Source organism: Poecilia latipinna, unplaced genomic scaffold, assembly GCF_001443285.1.
Source record: "Poecilia latipinna isolate Pla-1442-1.1 unplaced genomic scaffold, P_latipinna-1.0 Scaffold2470, whole genome shotgun sequence".
Lineage (NCBI taxonomy): Eukaryota > Metazoa > Chordata > Actinopteri > Cyprinodontiformes > Poeciliidae > Poecilia > Poecilia latipinna.
Window position 1 is genome coordinate 74,529 of NW_015115086.1, and position 13,865 is coordinate 88,393.

The following is a 13,865-nucleotide window of genomic DNA, read 5'->3' on the forward strand; positions in this document are numbered from 1 at the left end:
CATGTTTATGACAGTGTCATGTCAGTCTTATTCACCCCCCTCCAAATAAAGTGTTACCCATGTGCCAAATAAAACTAGTTAGAAACTAGTATAAATAAGTCTTTCTCTGCCCCTTAAGAGAATCAACAATCAAAACATCACAAAGATGGATGCAAAGCACTCCACTCTGTGAGGGTTGCCGCTCTGTTTGTCCCCTATGAGGAATCCATCCAGTCTTTTATTATTTTATCGTTTATTTTTTGACTCCATCTAATCTTTGACTGGAAGATCTCAGATTATGACGAGAGCCTCATGGCTTACAAAACAATAGAGAAAGTCATCACTGTCATCGTTAGAGGCTATCTACACAGGTACTGTGGAGTTTATAGTTTCAAACAAGATGTTAGAGTTTCTCTTTGTTTAAAGAAATAAGAAATATTATCTTACATTATTTATAAATCATTACATATGACAACAACAACAACAAAAAACGTGTGTAACAACTCAGTTATGAAAGTAAACAATCACCTCTAAGGAAAACTTATTTTTGGAGGACATGATGCCTGTATCATTTACTTTTTTTCTATTACTTTAGTTTCTACACAGCATAGTTCTTCCACGTCAGTCTTTAGAGTTTAATGTGGATTTTGACTTGGTCACTTCAGTAACTCGATGTGTTTGTTTTATTGTGGGAAACCTTCTGTCCTATGACCTCTGTTGTTCTTCTTGGATTGCTCCCCTGCAGACATCCTTCAATCTCCTCTAATAGCGGCTTCAGACTCTTTGAGGATTTTAAGGAAATCGTCTTTTTCGCTTCTCCCAGATGAAATTCCAGTCTTCAAAATCTCTGTCATCTGCTCAGGTTCAGTTGCTATGTCACTGATAGTATCGCGTGTCCTCTGCACAATCAAGCCAATGTTCAGCAGCTTGTCCAGGATATGTTTGGTGTCTTTCACTCTTTCGATCAGAGCTGAACAAAATGTTAATCTGTTGCGAAAATGATAGAATAAAGCAATTAAAAATCTTAGGCGCGAGTTAAACAAAGCAACTTTCAAAACCCTAAGGACTATAATTGTTATAGAATGTATCACTGTAAAATATTAACATTTCTGCATCACAGTATTTCCTATATTTCTTTTTTATCAGTGTCTAATCAGCACCCTCAGTACTTGATTCTGTAAGAGTAGAAACATACTATGTTTTCTTATCTTGTGTGTTATCGATGTTACCACTTCAAATTGTCAACAATACCAGAAAAATAATGAATAAAGAGAAACATGATCCCAATTAACATGACACCCCCATTTCCCAATTTGCATGGGGGTGGAGACAAGATGGCTCCACCCCCATGTGAAAGTAGAACAAACGTCCAACAAACTGTCATGTGGTCAAGGTAGTGATGCTCCTGGCTTTACTTGGTGAGGCATGTTTGCTTTATCAGCCAACATTAAGGCAAAGAAGATTGTCAAAAATATTTCAAGCGAGTCATACAACGGGTCTTTGAAGCTATTTGCGGGAAACCTCAGAGAAATTGACCAAGGATCTGAAGAGCTTTTGCAAAAAATAAATGTTTTTCATATGAGCCCAGAAAGGAACTTTGAGTGAGGGATTTTTTTTTTGTTTTCAATAACCCTTTGTCTGCATGACGGTTTATTGTTCACTGGTAGTTGTTTAAATTAACTGTTTGTTAAATAACAAAGTTTAATCAAGGTGTGTTTTGTTTTGATTTTATTGCATAAATATTGTTAGGAGTCCAACTGCACTAATTTGCCCAACTCAGGCATTGTTTACCTTCACAATATGTGGAACACGCAGCAAATATAATCCGAGGCATCTTCTGGACCGTAGACCCAGAGTATCCAGGCATAACGGTGCTATGCCATAATTATTAGGTTGTCTTGTTTCTCAAAATTAGCATTACTGGGGGATACGTGTCATCTATTTTAATATTTTTAAGCTTTAAATATTTGACCAGTTTTCTGTCATGACATCTATGCCTTATTGGCATAATTATCTTGGGCAAATTTTGCACATGCAAAAACAGTTGGGAAACATGTAATAGTATATATCTAAACAATGTTTTGATCACATATGTCAGGCTGTGTATGAATATTACCATATGCCTGAAAAGTTACTGCTTTACAGAGAAATTACCAAGTTGTAGCTACATGTATTGATTGTTGGGTAGCGCCAAGTCAATTGTGCGAATGCTTACAGCCTTCACATAATAAGAAAAAATAAGTTTATTTTCTTCATACCTGACAATGGTCTTTTGACATGCAGACATTGAACAGAAGCAAGCATAGGAAATGTTTCCTGCATCTCTTTGCTCTTCAGCAGCTCCAGCATTCCTTTGGCTGCTTTGGCGCCTTTCTGGATGACATGATCCAAAAGCTCTTGCACCTTTTCACGAGGAACACGACAAGCTTTAATCTTCTCATAGCCCTGATCCGAAGTCAGATGTCGGGAATGTGCGTGCTGTAGAACAAAATCTGCCTCCGCGCTGAGAATCTTTATCAGCTTTGCCTTCTGGTTTTGAAGCAGCTGCACCACGGGTGCAGATTCAGCTTCTTCAGCCATGGCTGAACAATCCAGAGGGTAAACAACGGAAGACATGCAACAAGATAGAATAATTAACAGGAAAACTTCAGTTTTATAACTTTTTTATGGAGTGTAGTGAAAATGTTAAGTTGTCTTAAACGGGAGTGGATGCTGATGCTATAAAATGAGACAAACTGGCAAAGTTACTGTTTTTTTAAATGTTTTCTTACCTTGTGAGTTATCAATGTTACTTTTATAGTCACCTAAAATAGAGGGCAGATAAAAACTAAATTCATAAATAATGAAACCATTGAGTGTTAAAAAATGCAGATACTACTGTTTATGATTACATGTCAGAGTTGCATCTTGGTTTAATGTGTTTCAATAACTCAATTCAAATTCAGTACACACAGCTTTCTTTTAAGCATTTATTTCAATCAATTTTGATAAACATGACTTAGAGCTAATTGAAACCTAAAATTTAAGTTCCAATAATGTGTTATTAAATTATACACATTAAACATTTATTATAAAAAACATGCTATAGCTTACACAATTATTGGTATTACCTTACTATTTGTGTGTCATGAATCTATTTAATTTGGAATTACTGTAATGAGCCATGAGTAGGATATATGTTACTAAGATGCCTTTTCATATTAATGAAGAAAAAACACTGACCTCTTCGAATTTTGCATTTCCAGATTATGACTCGATCTTTGCTTTTGTTTTCTGCTGTTAATGTTAGGTTGAAGTCACTGTCTGCATTTCTGATGCACACTTCAAAGTATGTTCCAGTGTCATATGCAAGGCACAATGTCTGTGGAGAAAGTACTGATGTTTTTTTCTGATTCCACAAAGGCTTTTCTGAGGCAATGATTTCAAGCACATATGCCCCTCTTATGTAACAATCAGTCAGCTAATTTCTGTGAGAGACATTGAAAGTCTCTCACAGCTTCTCCATTGCTCATGAAATTACTGTTTTTTCAGAATACACGACAAATAATATGCATTTGATCACTTTCTATAACAAGTTGTAGCTTAAATTGACTTCACAATGATTGTAAAACACATTTGAATGACTTCCAAAAATTTTGGCCATGACTGTCAAGGCACTAAGTTTGCTCATCATTAAATTAAAACCTCAATTCCAATTTGTTTGTGCTGAATGACAGAAATTGTCTTACTTCAGGCTCAATTTCAGCATTGTCTGCATCTGTTGTCAAGTTGAAAGAATCCAGAGTTTCCAAGGACTCTTGTTTGCCTGGTTTTGAGATAATTTTTGAACGATGACCAGACTCCTCTTCACAAACTTTCTGTCAAAATAAAGTGAAATAAAATCAATCTTTGTGGTTGAGTTCCCATTTTGAAAACTCCAAACAAACTACTGTATACATAATATCTGAAGTAATTAGTTTAGAAAAACCTTTTTCAAACAATGTGGGACGAGGTAAACATGAAGGGTAAGGTACTCCTTTATAGTCTTGAATATTAAAACATCTGAGCGAACTTTCACTGATATCCCCAGCTTTTTCAGGAAAATTGGAGCTTTTGGTGAAAATGTTGGCTGAAGTAACTTCACGTAGGAAGATGTCACGTCAGACACCTTTTCTATAGAATCTCCACAAGCATCTACATGCAAAACTGCAAACATGTCTGGACTTGTTGATTCAGTACCTAAAAGAAACCAAATCACACCAAAAACAATCACAAACAATATACATCAGGTAGAAAAAGTTACAGTTATTATTTGCTCATAAATATAAATGAACTTTCTTAATGTGTGGTGTACCTGTAAAATAAAATTGGACATACTCTCCTTCCTGGTGTATCAAGATTGATTTGATATGTACAAGCTTCTTACTGGAACTGTATAACTTACCAATCCAGTGGGGTAGATACACCTCCTCCATTGTTCCAGCTAAGATTGAGATGTCCAGCACAGGTCCAGCAGGCAGGTAATCCATGAGGGTAATTCTTTCATAGTGTTCCTCCCAAGAGCCAAAATGGTACCTGAAGGAGATGGGCTCCTTGCAAACCCAGCGCAAGGTGGATACACTGCATTCAAAGCAACCGCTGCCTGACTGCAAGCTAGGAGATGAAAAGAAAAATCTAATGAAAACATTCAGCCATACATCCTTGTTGCAGAAAGGATGCCACACTTAATCAAGGTTTTCTTTTTGTTTAAATTAATTGAAAGATATTTTATCATTAATCGTGAGTAAAACCTAACAGAAAATAATTTGTGATTGCATTAATATGTGTTCTTTAACAGTCCTGGATTCCATTAAATCACCCTTGTAAACTTGTAATCACCTGTATGTTTGCATCTCCCTCACTCTGTGGACTTCAGGGTCAAGTTTAATCCAGTCACATGTGTCCTGATTCAAAAGGCAATATAGTTTTTTAGTATTTCTTTTTCAAGACAGCAAACAAAACAAAAAAAACTTACCATCTCATGAGCTTCAGACTTTGCTTTCCCTGACTTCTCTATAATAGAACACAATTGTCAGTGTGAACATTCTTTGAACAGAAAGCATTTTGTATCATAGTCCAGAGTATAAAAAAGACAAAAAAATATTTTGATCTATTGATATAAATATGTATACCTTATACCTTGTATATTGATAAATAATATGCTGAATTTACTTCAGTCACGTGAAAAATTAACATATACTTTTGGACTTGTGGGTCTCCATCCATCCTTTCATTATCTTCTGCTTAATGGTTCGAGTCATGTGGACAGCAGGCTAGGTAGAGAAGCCTCACTACCCACTTGGGGCATCTCTTCAGTAGGCATCCGAAAATGTTCCCAGATCAGCTGAGAAGCAGAGTTCCTCCAGCTTCTCTTCGGTCTGTCTTTGGATCTCCCCTTGGCGGGAAGCATCCTTACCAGATGTCTGATCCACCTCAACTGATTGCTCTCTATTCTAAGCCCCTCCTGGATGACTGAGCTTCTCACCCTATCAATAAGGGAAAGCCCAAATACACTGCAAATGAAATTAATTTTGGTGCTTGTATACACAGTCTTGTTCGTTTGGTCAGTACTCAGAGCTCATCCAAATCCCTGGATTACCTAGGAGGCTAAATGAGTGTGAGACACCTGTAATTATAACACAATCTTCAGTTCCCCCTTTTAAATTAGGGGGACCACCATCTTAGTCTGTCAATTCAGGGGGACTTCCCCTGATGTTTGTGATTTTTCAGAAGTCTATCAACCAACAGAACCCCACAGCATCCAGAGCCTTAAAAAAGCCTTGAAAATTTTCACCCACCACTGCTGCTCTCTCCTAAGACGCTGGACAGTAGATCATAATCTCCTGAATGCTGTATAGAAGTTATTCTCCATGGCCTCATTGAACTTCTCCCTCACCTGAGTTTATGACTCAGTACCCACCTAAGCTGCATTAGGGTTAGGGTACCCTATTTTGCTTGGACTACCAGTAAGTACTGGTTGCTTCAGAAGTTGAACAAGTCAAAAAAGACCATATAGGACTATATATTCACCAGGGGGGGGTTAGGAATGCTGCCGTCAAAGACACCCGCCAACTTATGGCCACAGCTCAAATCTGATGTCTCCACAATGAAGGCATGAAAGATGGTCTGCTTAGACTCAGTCTCCTCCACGATGTGTTCAAAGTTGTAATGGAGGTAGGAGATGATGCTCATTCTGACAGGAGACTCCTCAAAATTGATCATCAAACGACAGCTCAAAGTGTTTGGTCTCAAGAGCATGTTTGGGCACCCATATGTTTGAATATCGGGTTTGTTTTGAACAATCCATGACAAGCACAGATGTTGAATAACAAAGCATCATTCAAGTTTTGTGCAGAACAAAGGAGTCCCCAGTAGGAGCACTCCCAGGAGCCACTCCAAGGACTCTAAAAAGGACTGGTAATTTCAATTACCATTTGGCCTATAGGCTATTCACTAGGGTGAACACCAGTGAACAGTCAACAAGATGGGGGGCAAAAAGTATGTCCCCTCTTGCTCAGTGCCTCTCAGTAAGCAAACAGTATTTTTTGTGAACAGTAGTTTTCTTACCCTCAGTGACCAGGAATTTTCTCCGAACGCTGAAGGCTACTGGACCTTTGATGGTAAATCCAAGGTAGAAGGAGACTTGACCTGATTTACAGAGGCTGTCCCTTCGGTTGGCCTCTACCTCAACTTCAGTACCTCTGAATCTTGCATAGACTCTGTAGTTTCGCACCACTCCTTCAACTTTGAGAAGGTGTTCTTCAACTATGGAATCTCTGAAGATACTCTCATTCTTCCAGTTTGTGTTTGATTCTTCCAGTGCATTTTTGGTCCAAAAGATCTCAAGATCCCGTCGGGGAACAAATCTGTTCACGGTTTTGCCTGGCCCAAGAAAAAACAGAGGTCGGAGGTATCTTGATCGAAACATCGTCTTGTATTCTCGCTCATAAGCATGACTTGCATCTTTGATTAATTGATTGAGATCAGAGACTGGTTTGTCTTCATCGTCTGTAGGCCAAAACAGAAGTAGAGAGAGAAGGTGATATTCTGGTTGTGTGGCAGAGGACGGTGGCTTTCTTAGTTTTAAATCATTTTTGTAATCAGAACTGGATACAGCCTTGTTTTTGTTTGAAAGCATGATCTTCGCAAGGATAAAGTTGACAAAAGCATCAGTAGGAAAATGATTTCTTTGACAGATTTCCTCCCACCACTTAATGATGTGTTCAATGTCTGAGGTACATGTTCGGTCTAGACATGAGAGGACCCCAGCAGATGTGATAGCCAGTTTCTGTTTCAGTTTTTGGAAAGTCTGTTGGAGTCTGTCATTGTGTTCAGGGACAGAGTCTCCAACATACTTTTTGAAGCAATCTGCAGCTGTTTTTGAAACATAAGATTTGTCTTTTTTCATGACAGACTGTGAATAAGTGAGGAAGGTGTCAAAGAACACAAATTTTTTCTCAACTTCATCCCTGAGATTCTTTATTAGATGGTGAAACCTAAATAGTTTGTTGTCTCCAAGTGATTCCAAGACTGAGCCCATCGGCACATTCTTTGTAAGCACTTGCTTCCAAGTCTCATTTAGGTTGGCAAGCTTATCAAACAGAATGTTACAGACCTGCAGGAAACCAAACTGCCCTCTGGTGTTTAAACTCCACTGGACTTTAGATTTCTCATTTTCTGTCAAACTTTTCCTGTGTTCCTCTTCAGCAAGTTTTTCTTCATGCTCAAAAGCTTCAATTGCTTTCTGGGCCAACTGTAATAGTTGTCGTGGTTTGAGTGAAAGCTTTTCATTCCTTAGATGGTTTTTGTGAACTTGGCCCAACGTGTCAGCAATAAAGGATTTTTTGGGGTCTCGTTTTATTGCCTCTTTTGCCCAAAATTCAGCTTCCTTGTAGTCTTCAAGTTCTCCATAACAAAGCCTAGCAAGTGCCTGGGGGAACAAAGAGTTCTTATCAAACTTCTTTGATGCAACCTTGAGAACCGATGCACTCTGGTTTTTGTCTTCCACCTTGAGAACTGATGCACTTTTTTTTTGTTTTTTGTCTTCCATCTCGTTAATGTGTAAAATCAGAGTAGAAAATCTCTCCAGATCCGAGTCTTCGATCGACCCATCCTTTTTATGCTCTCGTTTTGTCAGCAAGTCCTTGATGAAGCCAAACAAACATGGAGAAACCTCATCTGGACAAAATTGGCGCAAGAAGTTTCTCGCCGTGTCACTTCTGGGCACTCCTGCAATAGCCAGTAGTTCAGTGCAATGCTTTGCAATCATTGGATGAGCCATCCGGATTCTTTTCTCACAACTTTTGTCATGTTGAAAAGAGATAATGAGATGACTGAAAGGCTGCATTCGGGTCACCAGTGAAAGGTCACCCTGCAGGGAGCTGTCATGTCTGAGGAAGTCTAAGCAGTCAGACTCTAGTAGATAGGAGCCTGGTACATAGGCATTCAGCAAGGACAGGAAGGACAAAAGTTGGGTCTTCGGGGGTTTATTTTTCCTTCCAACCGTGTTAAGGACAGCACATGCTTCTTGGATATAATCCTGTGAGAAATTACTGTGTAGTATGTTGAAACCATGGAACTGGGAGGCTTTGGCTCCGTATTTTCGGCTGAGCTCTTCCTTCTTGGTATCCAATTTTTCCTTTTCAGTGTCTGAGAGGGTTCTTTTGAGGATGACGTAGTCAGAGTCATGACCCTTCATGAAGCCCTCTTGTTCTCTGTAGTGTTCAGTTTTGAGGATGGCGTGGTCACTTCTCACACAGATGAATAAAATTACCACAGGAATATCAACATCTATCTGCTGTTCTTCGATCTCTGCCATGATGCTGTCCTGAAGATGCTCCAAAATGAACTCTTCATTTATCAAGAGCAGCACAGTGTTGAGATCATCTTTGCTGCCTCCAGTAAAAAGGTGAACAACTTCCTTTGCAATCTTTGTGCACTCCAGAGGAGAACCCATTAAGGCAGCGCATCTGAGGGTTTTTCTCATCTCCCATAATACTTGCATGGCCAGTGTGGTTCCCCCACATCCTTGCTGGTGAAGCAGTTTAACTGTTGGTGTTCCGATGTAGTTTCTCCGTTTGTGAATCTGCTGCACAAGTCTCTTATACCCATCTCTTTTGATGAATGAAGATCCCGTGCCATTCGACTCAGCCAGATCACTGATGTGAAAGTTTAACCATTCAGCTGGTGCTCCTCTGAGAAACTTCTCTTCTGCTTGTTCAACAGTTTCTTGGTCTATGGTCTCTTCTTCAAACTGATCTGCATAAATGACATCCAAAACAGTAAAGAAATCTCTGATTTCTTCCGAAAAAAGCTTTTTGCCTGCAGATGTGGGCAGTGCTGTTTTGCTGGACATTTTTGCCTTGTTCACCTGTAGATGAAAGACATGCGAGATTTGTGAAATTGCAAAGTAAAACATCATTACAACAGATATTGCTATTTTTTGTTTTACCTACTCTCAGTAGGAACTTTGTTTCTGAGTCAGTCCCAGACCACACATAGCCGGATATCTGAGGGGGAAAGAATAAATTTTTATGCCTTTTGGCCTTTCATCCACATGAAAAGTGTTTTATATCACTAAAAATGATTACTTATGAAAACTACAACCAAAGTGGAAACTTGAGAAAACGCTAATTGTGTTTGCATGTGTACAAACAATCAGTATCCCTCACATTAGTCTGTGATAAATTATATGCTAATATATCCACATACTTACTTTGATATGATTCCCAATCAACATTATCTTGTGTTTTATTATTATTATTATTTTAGATTTTATTATGCTAATTAAAAGTAGTTCTACCTATATATCTGTCCACACAAATGCACCTGGCACTATATTTAATCTCTAACAAGAAGTTGTGCTTCTTTTGAAGTAATCTGATTGACTGACAGGTTTGACAGGTTTTAGTTTTGCGCTACACTGCCCTCTATGGGTTTGACATGTTTAAAACATCACTGAAGTGTGGATTTGTGCGCCTTCATGTGGATATAACTTTTCTGAAAGCGGTCCTGTGTATAATATTACTTTTTAATTCAATGTGATTGAGATATTTGTTTTTATTAAGACCCAGTTGTCTGCGTAGAAGACTTTAGAAGCATATTCAAAATGAAGAAAACCGAATACTGGCAGACTCTGAATTATTGAACATAGTGTATTTTACTGAATGCCAACAACAAAGTAAAGACATGAAACACAAATGTACAACTGTTGAGAGCCAGGCTTTACAGAAATGCATTTACATTTTTTTTTTTTTTTTTGGTTGAACACCTGTGATGTGGTGGTTTCTCTAGATTTTGCTTCACTTCAGACTGTATGGAAGCTACCATTACCTATTACCCTGATCAGGGAATCGAATAGCTGCCCCACTTCTGATTTGGAGGAAAGTTTATGTCCAACCCATTTAGGATTAAATAATTAATGAATGAGGCAGAGAGTCTCTGCAGTCAAAAATAAACATTTTATCATCAAATCCACAACATGTAGATCTCATCTATGACTGATTCATTGGGTCATTCATTTCCAAGCCTAAAATACAACATGAACATAATCAATAATGATCAGTCTTTTAATATTTATTACCAGGTGTCTTTTAACACTTAAACCTTTAATTCGCCATCTGAAAGCACAACTAAAGGATGTATATTATTTTCAAAATTAATCAAATGTAACATTCATCACTTAAGAAATAAAAATATAAATTTATACTTTAAGAAAAATCACAGAACTGTTGAATTTCTGAATGAACCAAATTTTCATTTGGAAGCGTTCTTGTAATAAAGCAGCTGGCATAACGGTGAGAGAATATCTGAGCTAACTCAGTGATATGAGATTGTTCTACAGTAAAGGAAGCCATTACTCATAAACTCTGAAAAAAAAAATCTCTACTAACCTGTAATATTATATAATTTGCGCTTACAAAGAGCCTGTGGGCCACACTCATCAACAATTACAGAGAAGTTTTCTATTAAATTCAGTTTGTTGATTCCATGACAATTCACAAAAAATGTTGCCTCGACACGTTTCAAAAAGTCAGTTGATTCTGTGTCACATACAGGTAAGTTGAGTATTTCCTGCTTTGTCGATCCTTCTGACATAAAATGTGTAAAAACAATGTCTTCTCACTTAGAGAGCAGTTGCTCAGTGATTTCAGCTTCCTGCTTATTTTGTCTTTCTATTTTGTTTCTATGGAGCTCCAGTAGCTGGCAGGTAAAAATCAAGAATGTTAACAAGCATGAAGTTAGCAACTCATATTTCTTTCATCACACAGCAATGTAAGAGTTTCTTTTTAAATTTAGGTAATGAAATTGAACTATTTAAGAAATGTTCCAGATTTTGGACACACAGAAAAGCCTAGAATCACTATAAATAAACCTGATGATAAGCTTTATGTTTATTTACAAATTGTGTAAAGTTTTTACTAGGGTTGCACCAATTGGAGTTTTCTGTCCGATCGCCGATTTTTAAAAAGCCTGACCTGCCGATTCCGATTTTGGCAGATATCGATTTTTTTTTTTTTTTTTTTTGTCTGAAATGTTGCTACATATAGAAAGGAAGTCACTGAGTTGTCAACGGTGGGGTGACGACTGTTAACTCCAGACATGAAAACATGACCTGGTGGGCGGGGCCAGCAGTTAAACTTCTCTCATAGAAGAGGACAGTGGTTGACTTTTAGACCGTTGGCAAGGTAAATAAGACTGGTGGATAACATTGGCTTCACATTTATGTATTACCAATCAGAAAAAAATCTGGGCCAATTTATCGTAGCACCCTTTATTTTGACATCTTGTTTAGAAACCAGAAAAGGATGAAGTGAACTTTTTTGGTTTTCTTAGGAGCCCTCTGCTTTAAGAAAAGATATATCCTAAGGTTTTTAAACCCTCCACTAATTCCATAATATGCTTATAGCTTAAGTTATAATTTTTTGCACATAGATTATAATTTGCTGCATTGTAACAGGAAGTTCTTCATGTTCTCTCCAGGTCCTCCATCTTCCTCTACTGACATGACAGTTAGCTTCATCGGTCTCTGTAGTTTGTCTTCTTTGTCTATGTGTTCCCCTGTGGAAGACTGGCCATCTGTCCAGAACTGACCCCACCTGAAACCCAATGACCGCTGGAGATACGCACCAGCTACCCCAAAGCCCTGCAGGGAGAAGCGGACAAACGACGCATGGATGGATGTTTTTCTTAGCTAAGTGTCTGCTAGCTACTTCAGTTAGCAGGCTCTCTGCCTGGAACAGATATTAGGCTATAATTGATATTTTTTAGATCTATAGATTTCATCCCTTGTGGGTTAGATTTAGATTACTTTGAATCCTGCTAAAAGCTAGAACTTGTATGTTTTATATTGATAATACAAGAAGTAGTAAATGTTTCACTTTCTTTTCCTGTGACTCTATTTAGCCTGCTTTTTTTTTTATTGAACTTGCATTTTGGATTGCACTTATTTTGGCTCTAAGCCCAGATTACAATAAAAATAAATAAAGATATACCACACACCAAACAATGGATCATAGTAACTGTAGTCAAGTAAACAGAGTCCAGTCTAACTACATCAGATAAAAGAGGTTGATGCTTCAAGTCTAACACTGAGCTGTGATTACTGCCTAACTACATAATCCTGAGTTAAACCCTGCACTGATCTGTTGCCAAGGTAAGCCTTTTAAATAGACAAATGTAATATACACTCTGATGCCAAACTCGTTAGAAATAATCAGAGGTTGTATTTTATAAGGTGTAAAAATGTACCAAGTTCTTACGTTTTCGGAGAAGTCTCTCAGGCTCTGTCTGCCTCCGTGAAGTCGGTGCCTCTTCTCTCTGACAGCAGAGCAGAAATGAAACTAGAAACCACTTGGGGAAGGTACTGCTGCTTGTCTGACACGGCTGGTATGCAAAGGGAGTGTCAGCCACTTTGATGATGATCATTTCAGGAAAAACGAAAATAAGCAAAACAATTGAATCACCTCCACCTTATGTTCGGAAAGCTGTCAGTAATATTTATGTTACAAAACAGGGTTTCTGCTTCTTTAAAAAAAAAAAAAAAAAAAAAAATAAAGAATTATTCCACTTTCATTTCTAGGGAAAACCGTAACGAACAGAAAAAGAAGTGGGACAGGTTTGTGAGTCAGAGTGTCCACAGTTAGATTAGTTCCTACATGCTTTGAATGCGGCATATTTGCTAAACAAATTCTTGTGGCTGTGTACTTCTTCTACTAACAGGAAGTGTTTTGTTTTCATTCATGTTTATGGCAGAAAAGTATTGATGTGTCCCTCATGTGATGCATATAAAGACATTACAACTTGCATGAATTCATTCATACACAGAAATGCATACATATACATAAATATATCATATATTGTCTGAATCAAACTATAGAAAGGGCTGATGGGCAGTAGCCCAGGGCAGCAATTTGGAGGGAGTTGGAGGTGGGACATTCTTTTTCTGTTCTTTTTCTCTAATGCATGTCTTGCATTGCAGTTTATATAAAAATCATAAGTTCATTAACATGAATTCCACTACTATTTTGGGGATTTTTGTGTCACAATACTCAAGTATTTGAAAATTATGAAGGTATAGCACAATTTTTTGGGACATAATACATGTATAGATAGAAAAGGCTCTTAATGCTTTGGGATTTGAGCAGCTGAAATGTTTTTAAACACAAGACCATTCAGGGCTTTACAGACCACCAGTTTTTTTTCTTGTTTTTTTTGTCTTTGTTTAGTTTTTTAATTATGTTTATTAAGAAATGGAGTCGGTAATGACTGGTGTAATGTGATTTATTTTGGCCAGTTATTTTTTCTTCATGAGGGCTGGTCTCCTGTGTCTCAGCATTAACACACCTGAGTCCAATAATAAGGTAATT

The 13,865-nt window shown here is 37.8% G+C and overlaps 1 protein-coding gene and 1 long non-coding RNA gene across 2 annotated transcripts; both read right to left on the reverse strand.

Moving 5' to 3' along the window:
• Nucleotides 1–40: 40 nt before the first annotated feature.
• Nucleotides 41–4,968, reverse strand: LOC106937942 (uncharacterized). The gene is made up of 7 exons (XR_001422492.1): nt 4,837–4,968; nt 4,403–4,611; nt 3,708–4,197; nt 3,202–3,340; nt 2,751–2,783; nt 2,238–2,561; nt 41–966 (listed from the first exon to the last, which is right to left on the reverse strand). It is a non-coding gene; the product is annotated as an uncharacterized LOC106937942 (long non-coding RNA).
• A 341-nt stretch (nt 4,969–5,309) lies between these two features.
• Nucleotides 5,310–13,859, reverse strand: LOC106937937 (sterile alpha motif domain-containing protein 9-like). Its single transcript, XM_015019698.1, has 4 exons — nt 12,759–13,859; nt 9,449–9,506; nt 6,565–9,367; nt 5,310–5,392 (listed from the first exon to the last, which is right to left on the reverse strand). The coding sequence occupies exons 3-4, from the start codon at nt 9,350–9,352 to the stop codon at nt 5,310–5,312; spliced, it is 2,871 nt and encodes a 956-aa protein (XP_014875184.1). The 5' UTR covers nt 9,353–9,367; nt 9,449–9,506; nt 12,759–13,859.
• Nucleotides 13,860–13,865: the final 6 nt, after the last annotated feature.

What these genes read in the sequence shown, in the direction of transcription:
- LOC106937937 (XM_015019698.1), bottom strand. Translation starts at nt 9,352, where the DNA reads ATGTCCAGCAAAACAGCACTGCCCACATCTGCAGGCAAAAAGCTTTTT. An exon ending in AAAATTCCTGGTCACTGAGG is followed by an intron (nt 5,393 to 6,564) that starts GTAAGAAAACTA and finishes CTTCCCGCCAAG; the next exon opens with GGGAGATCCAAAGACAGACC.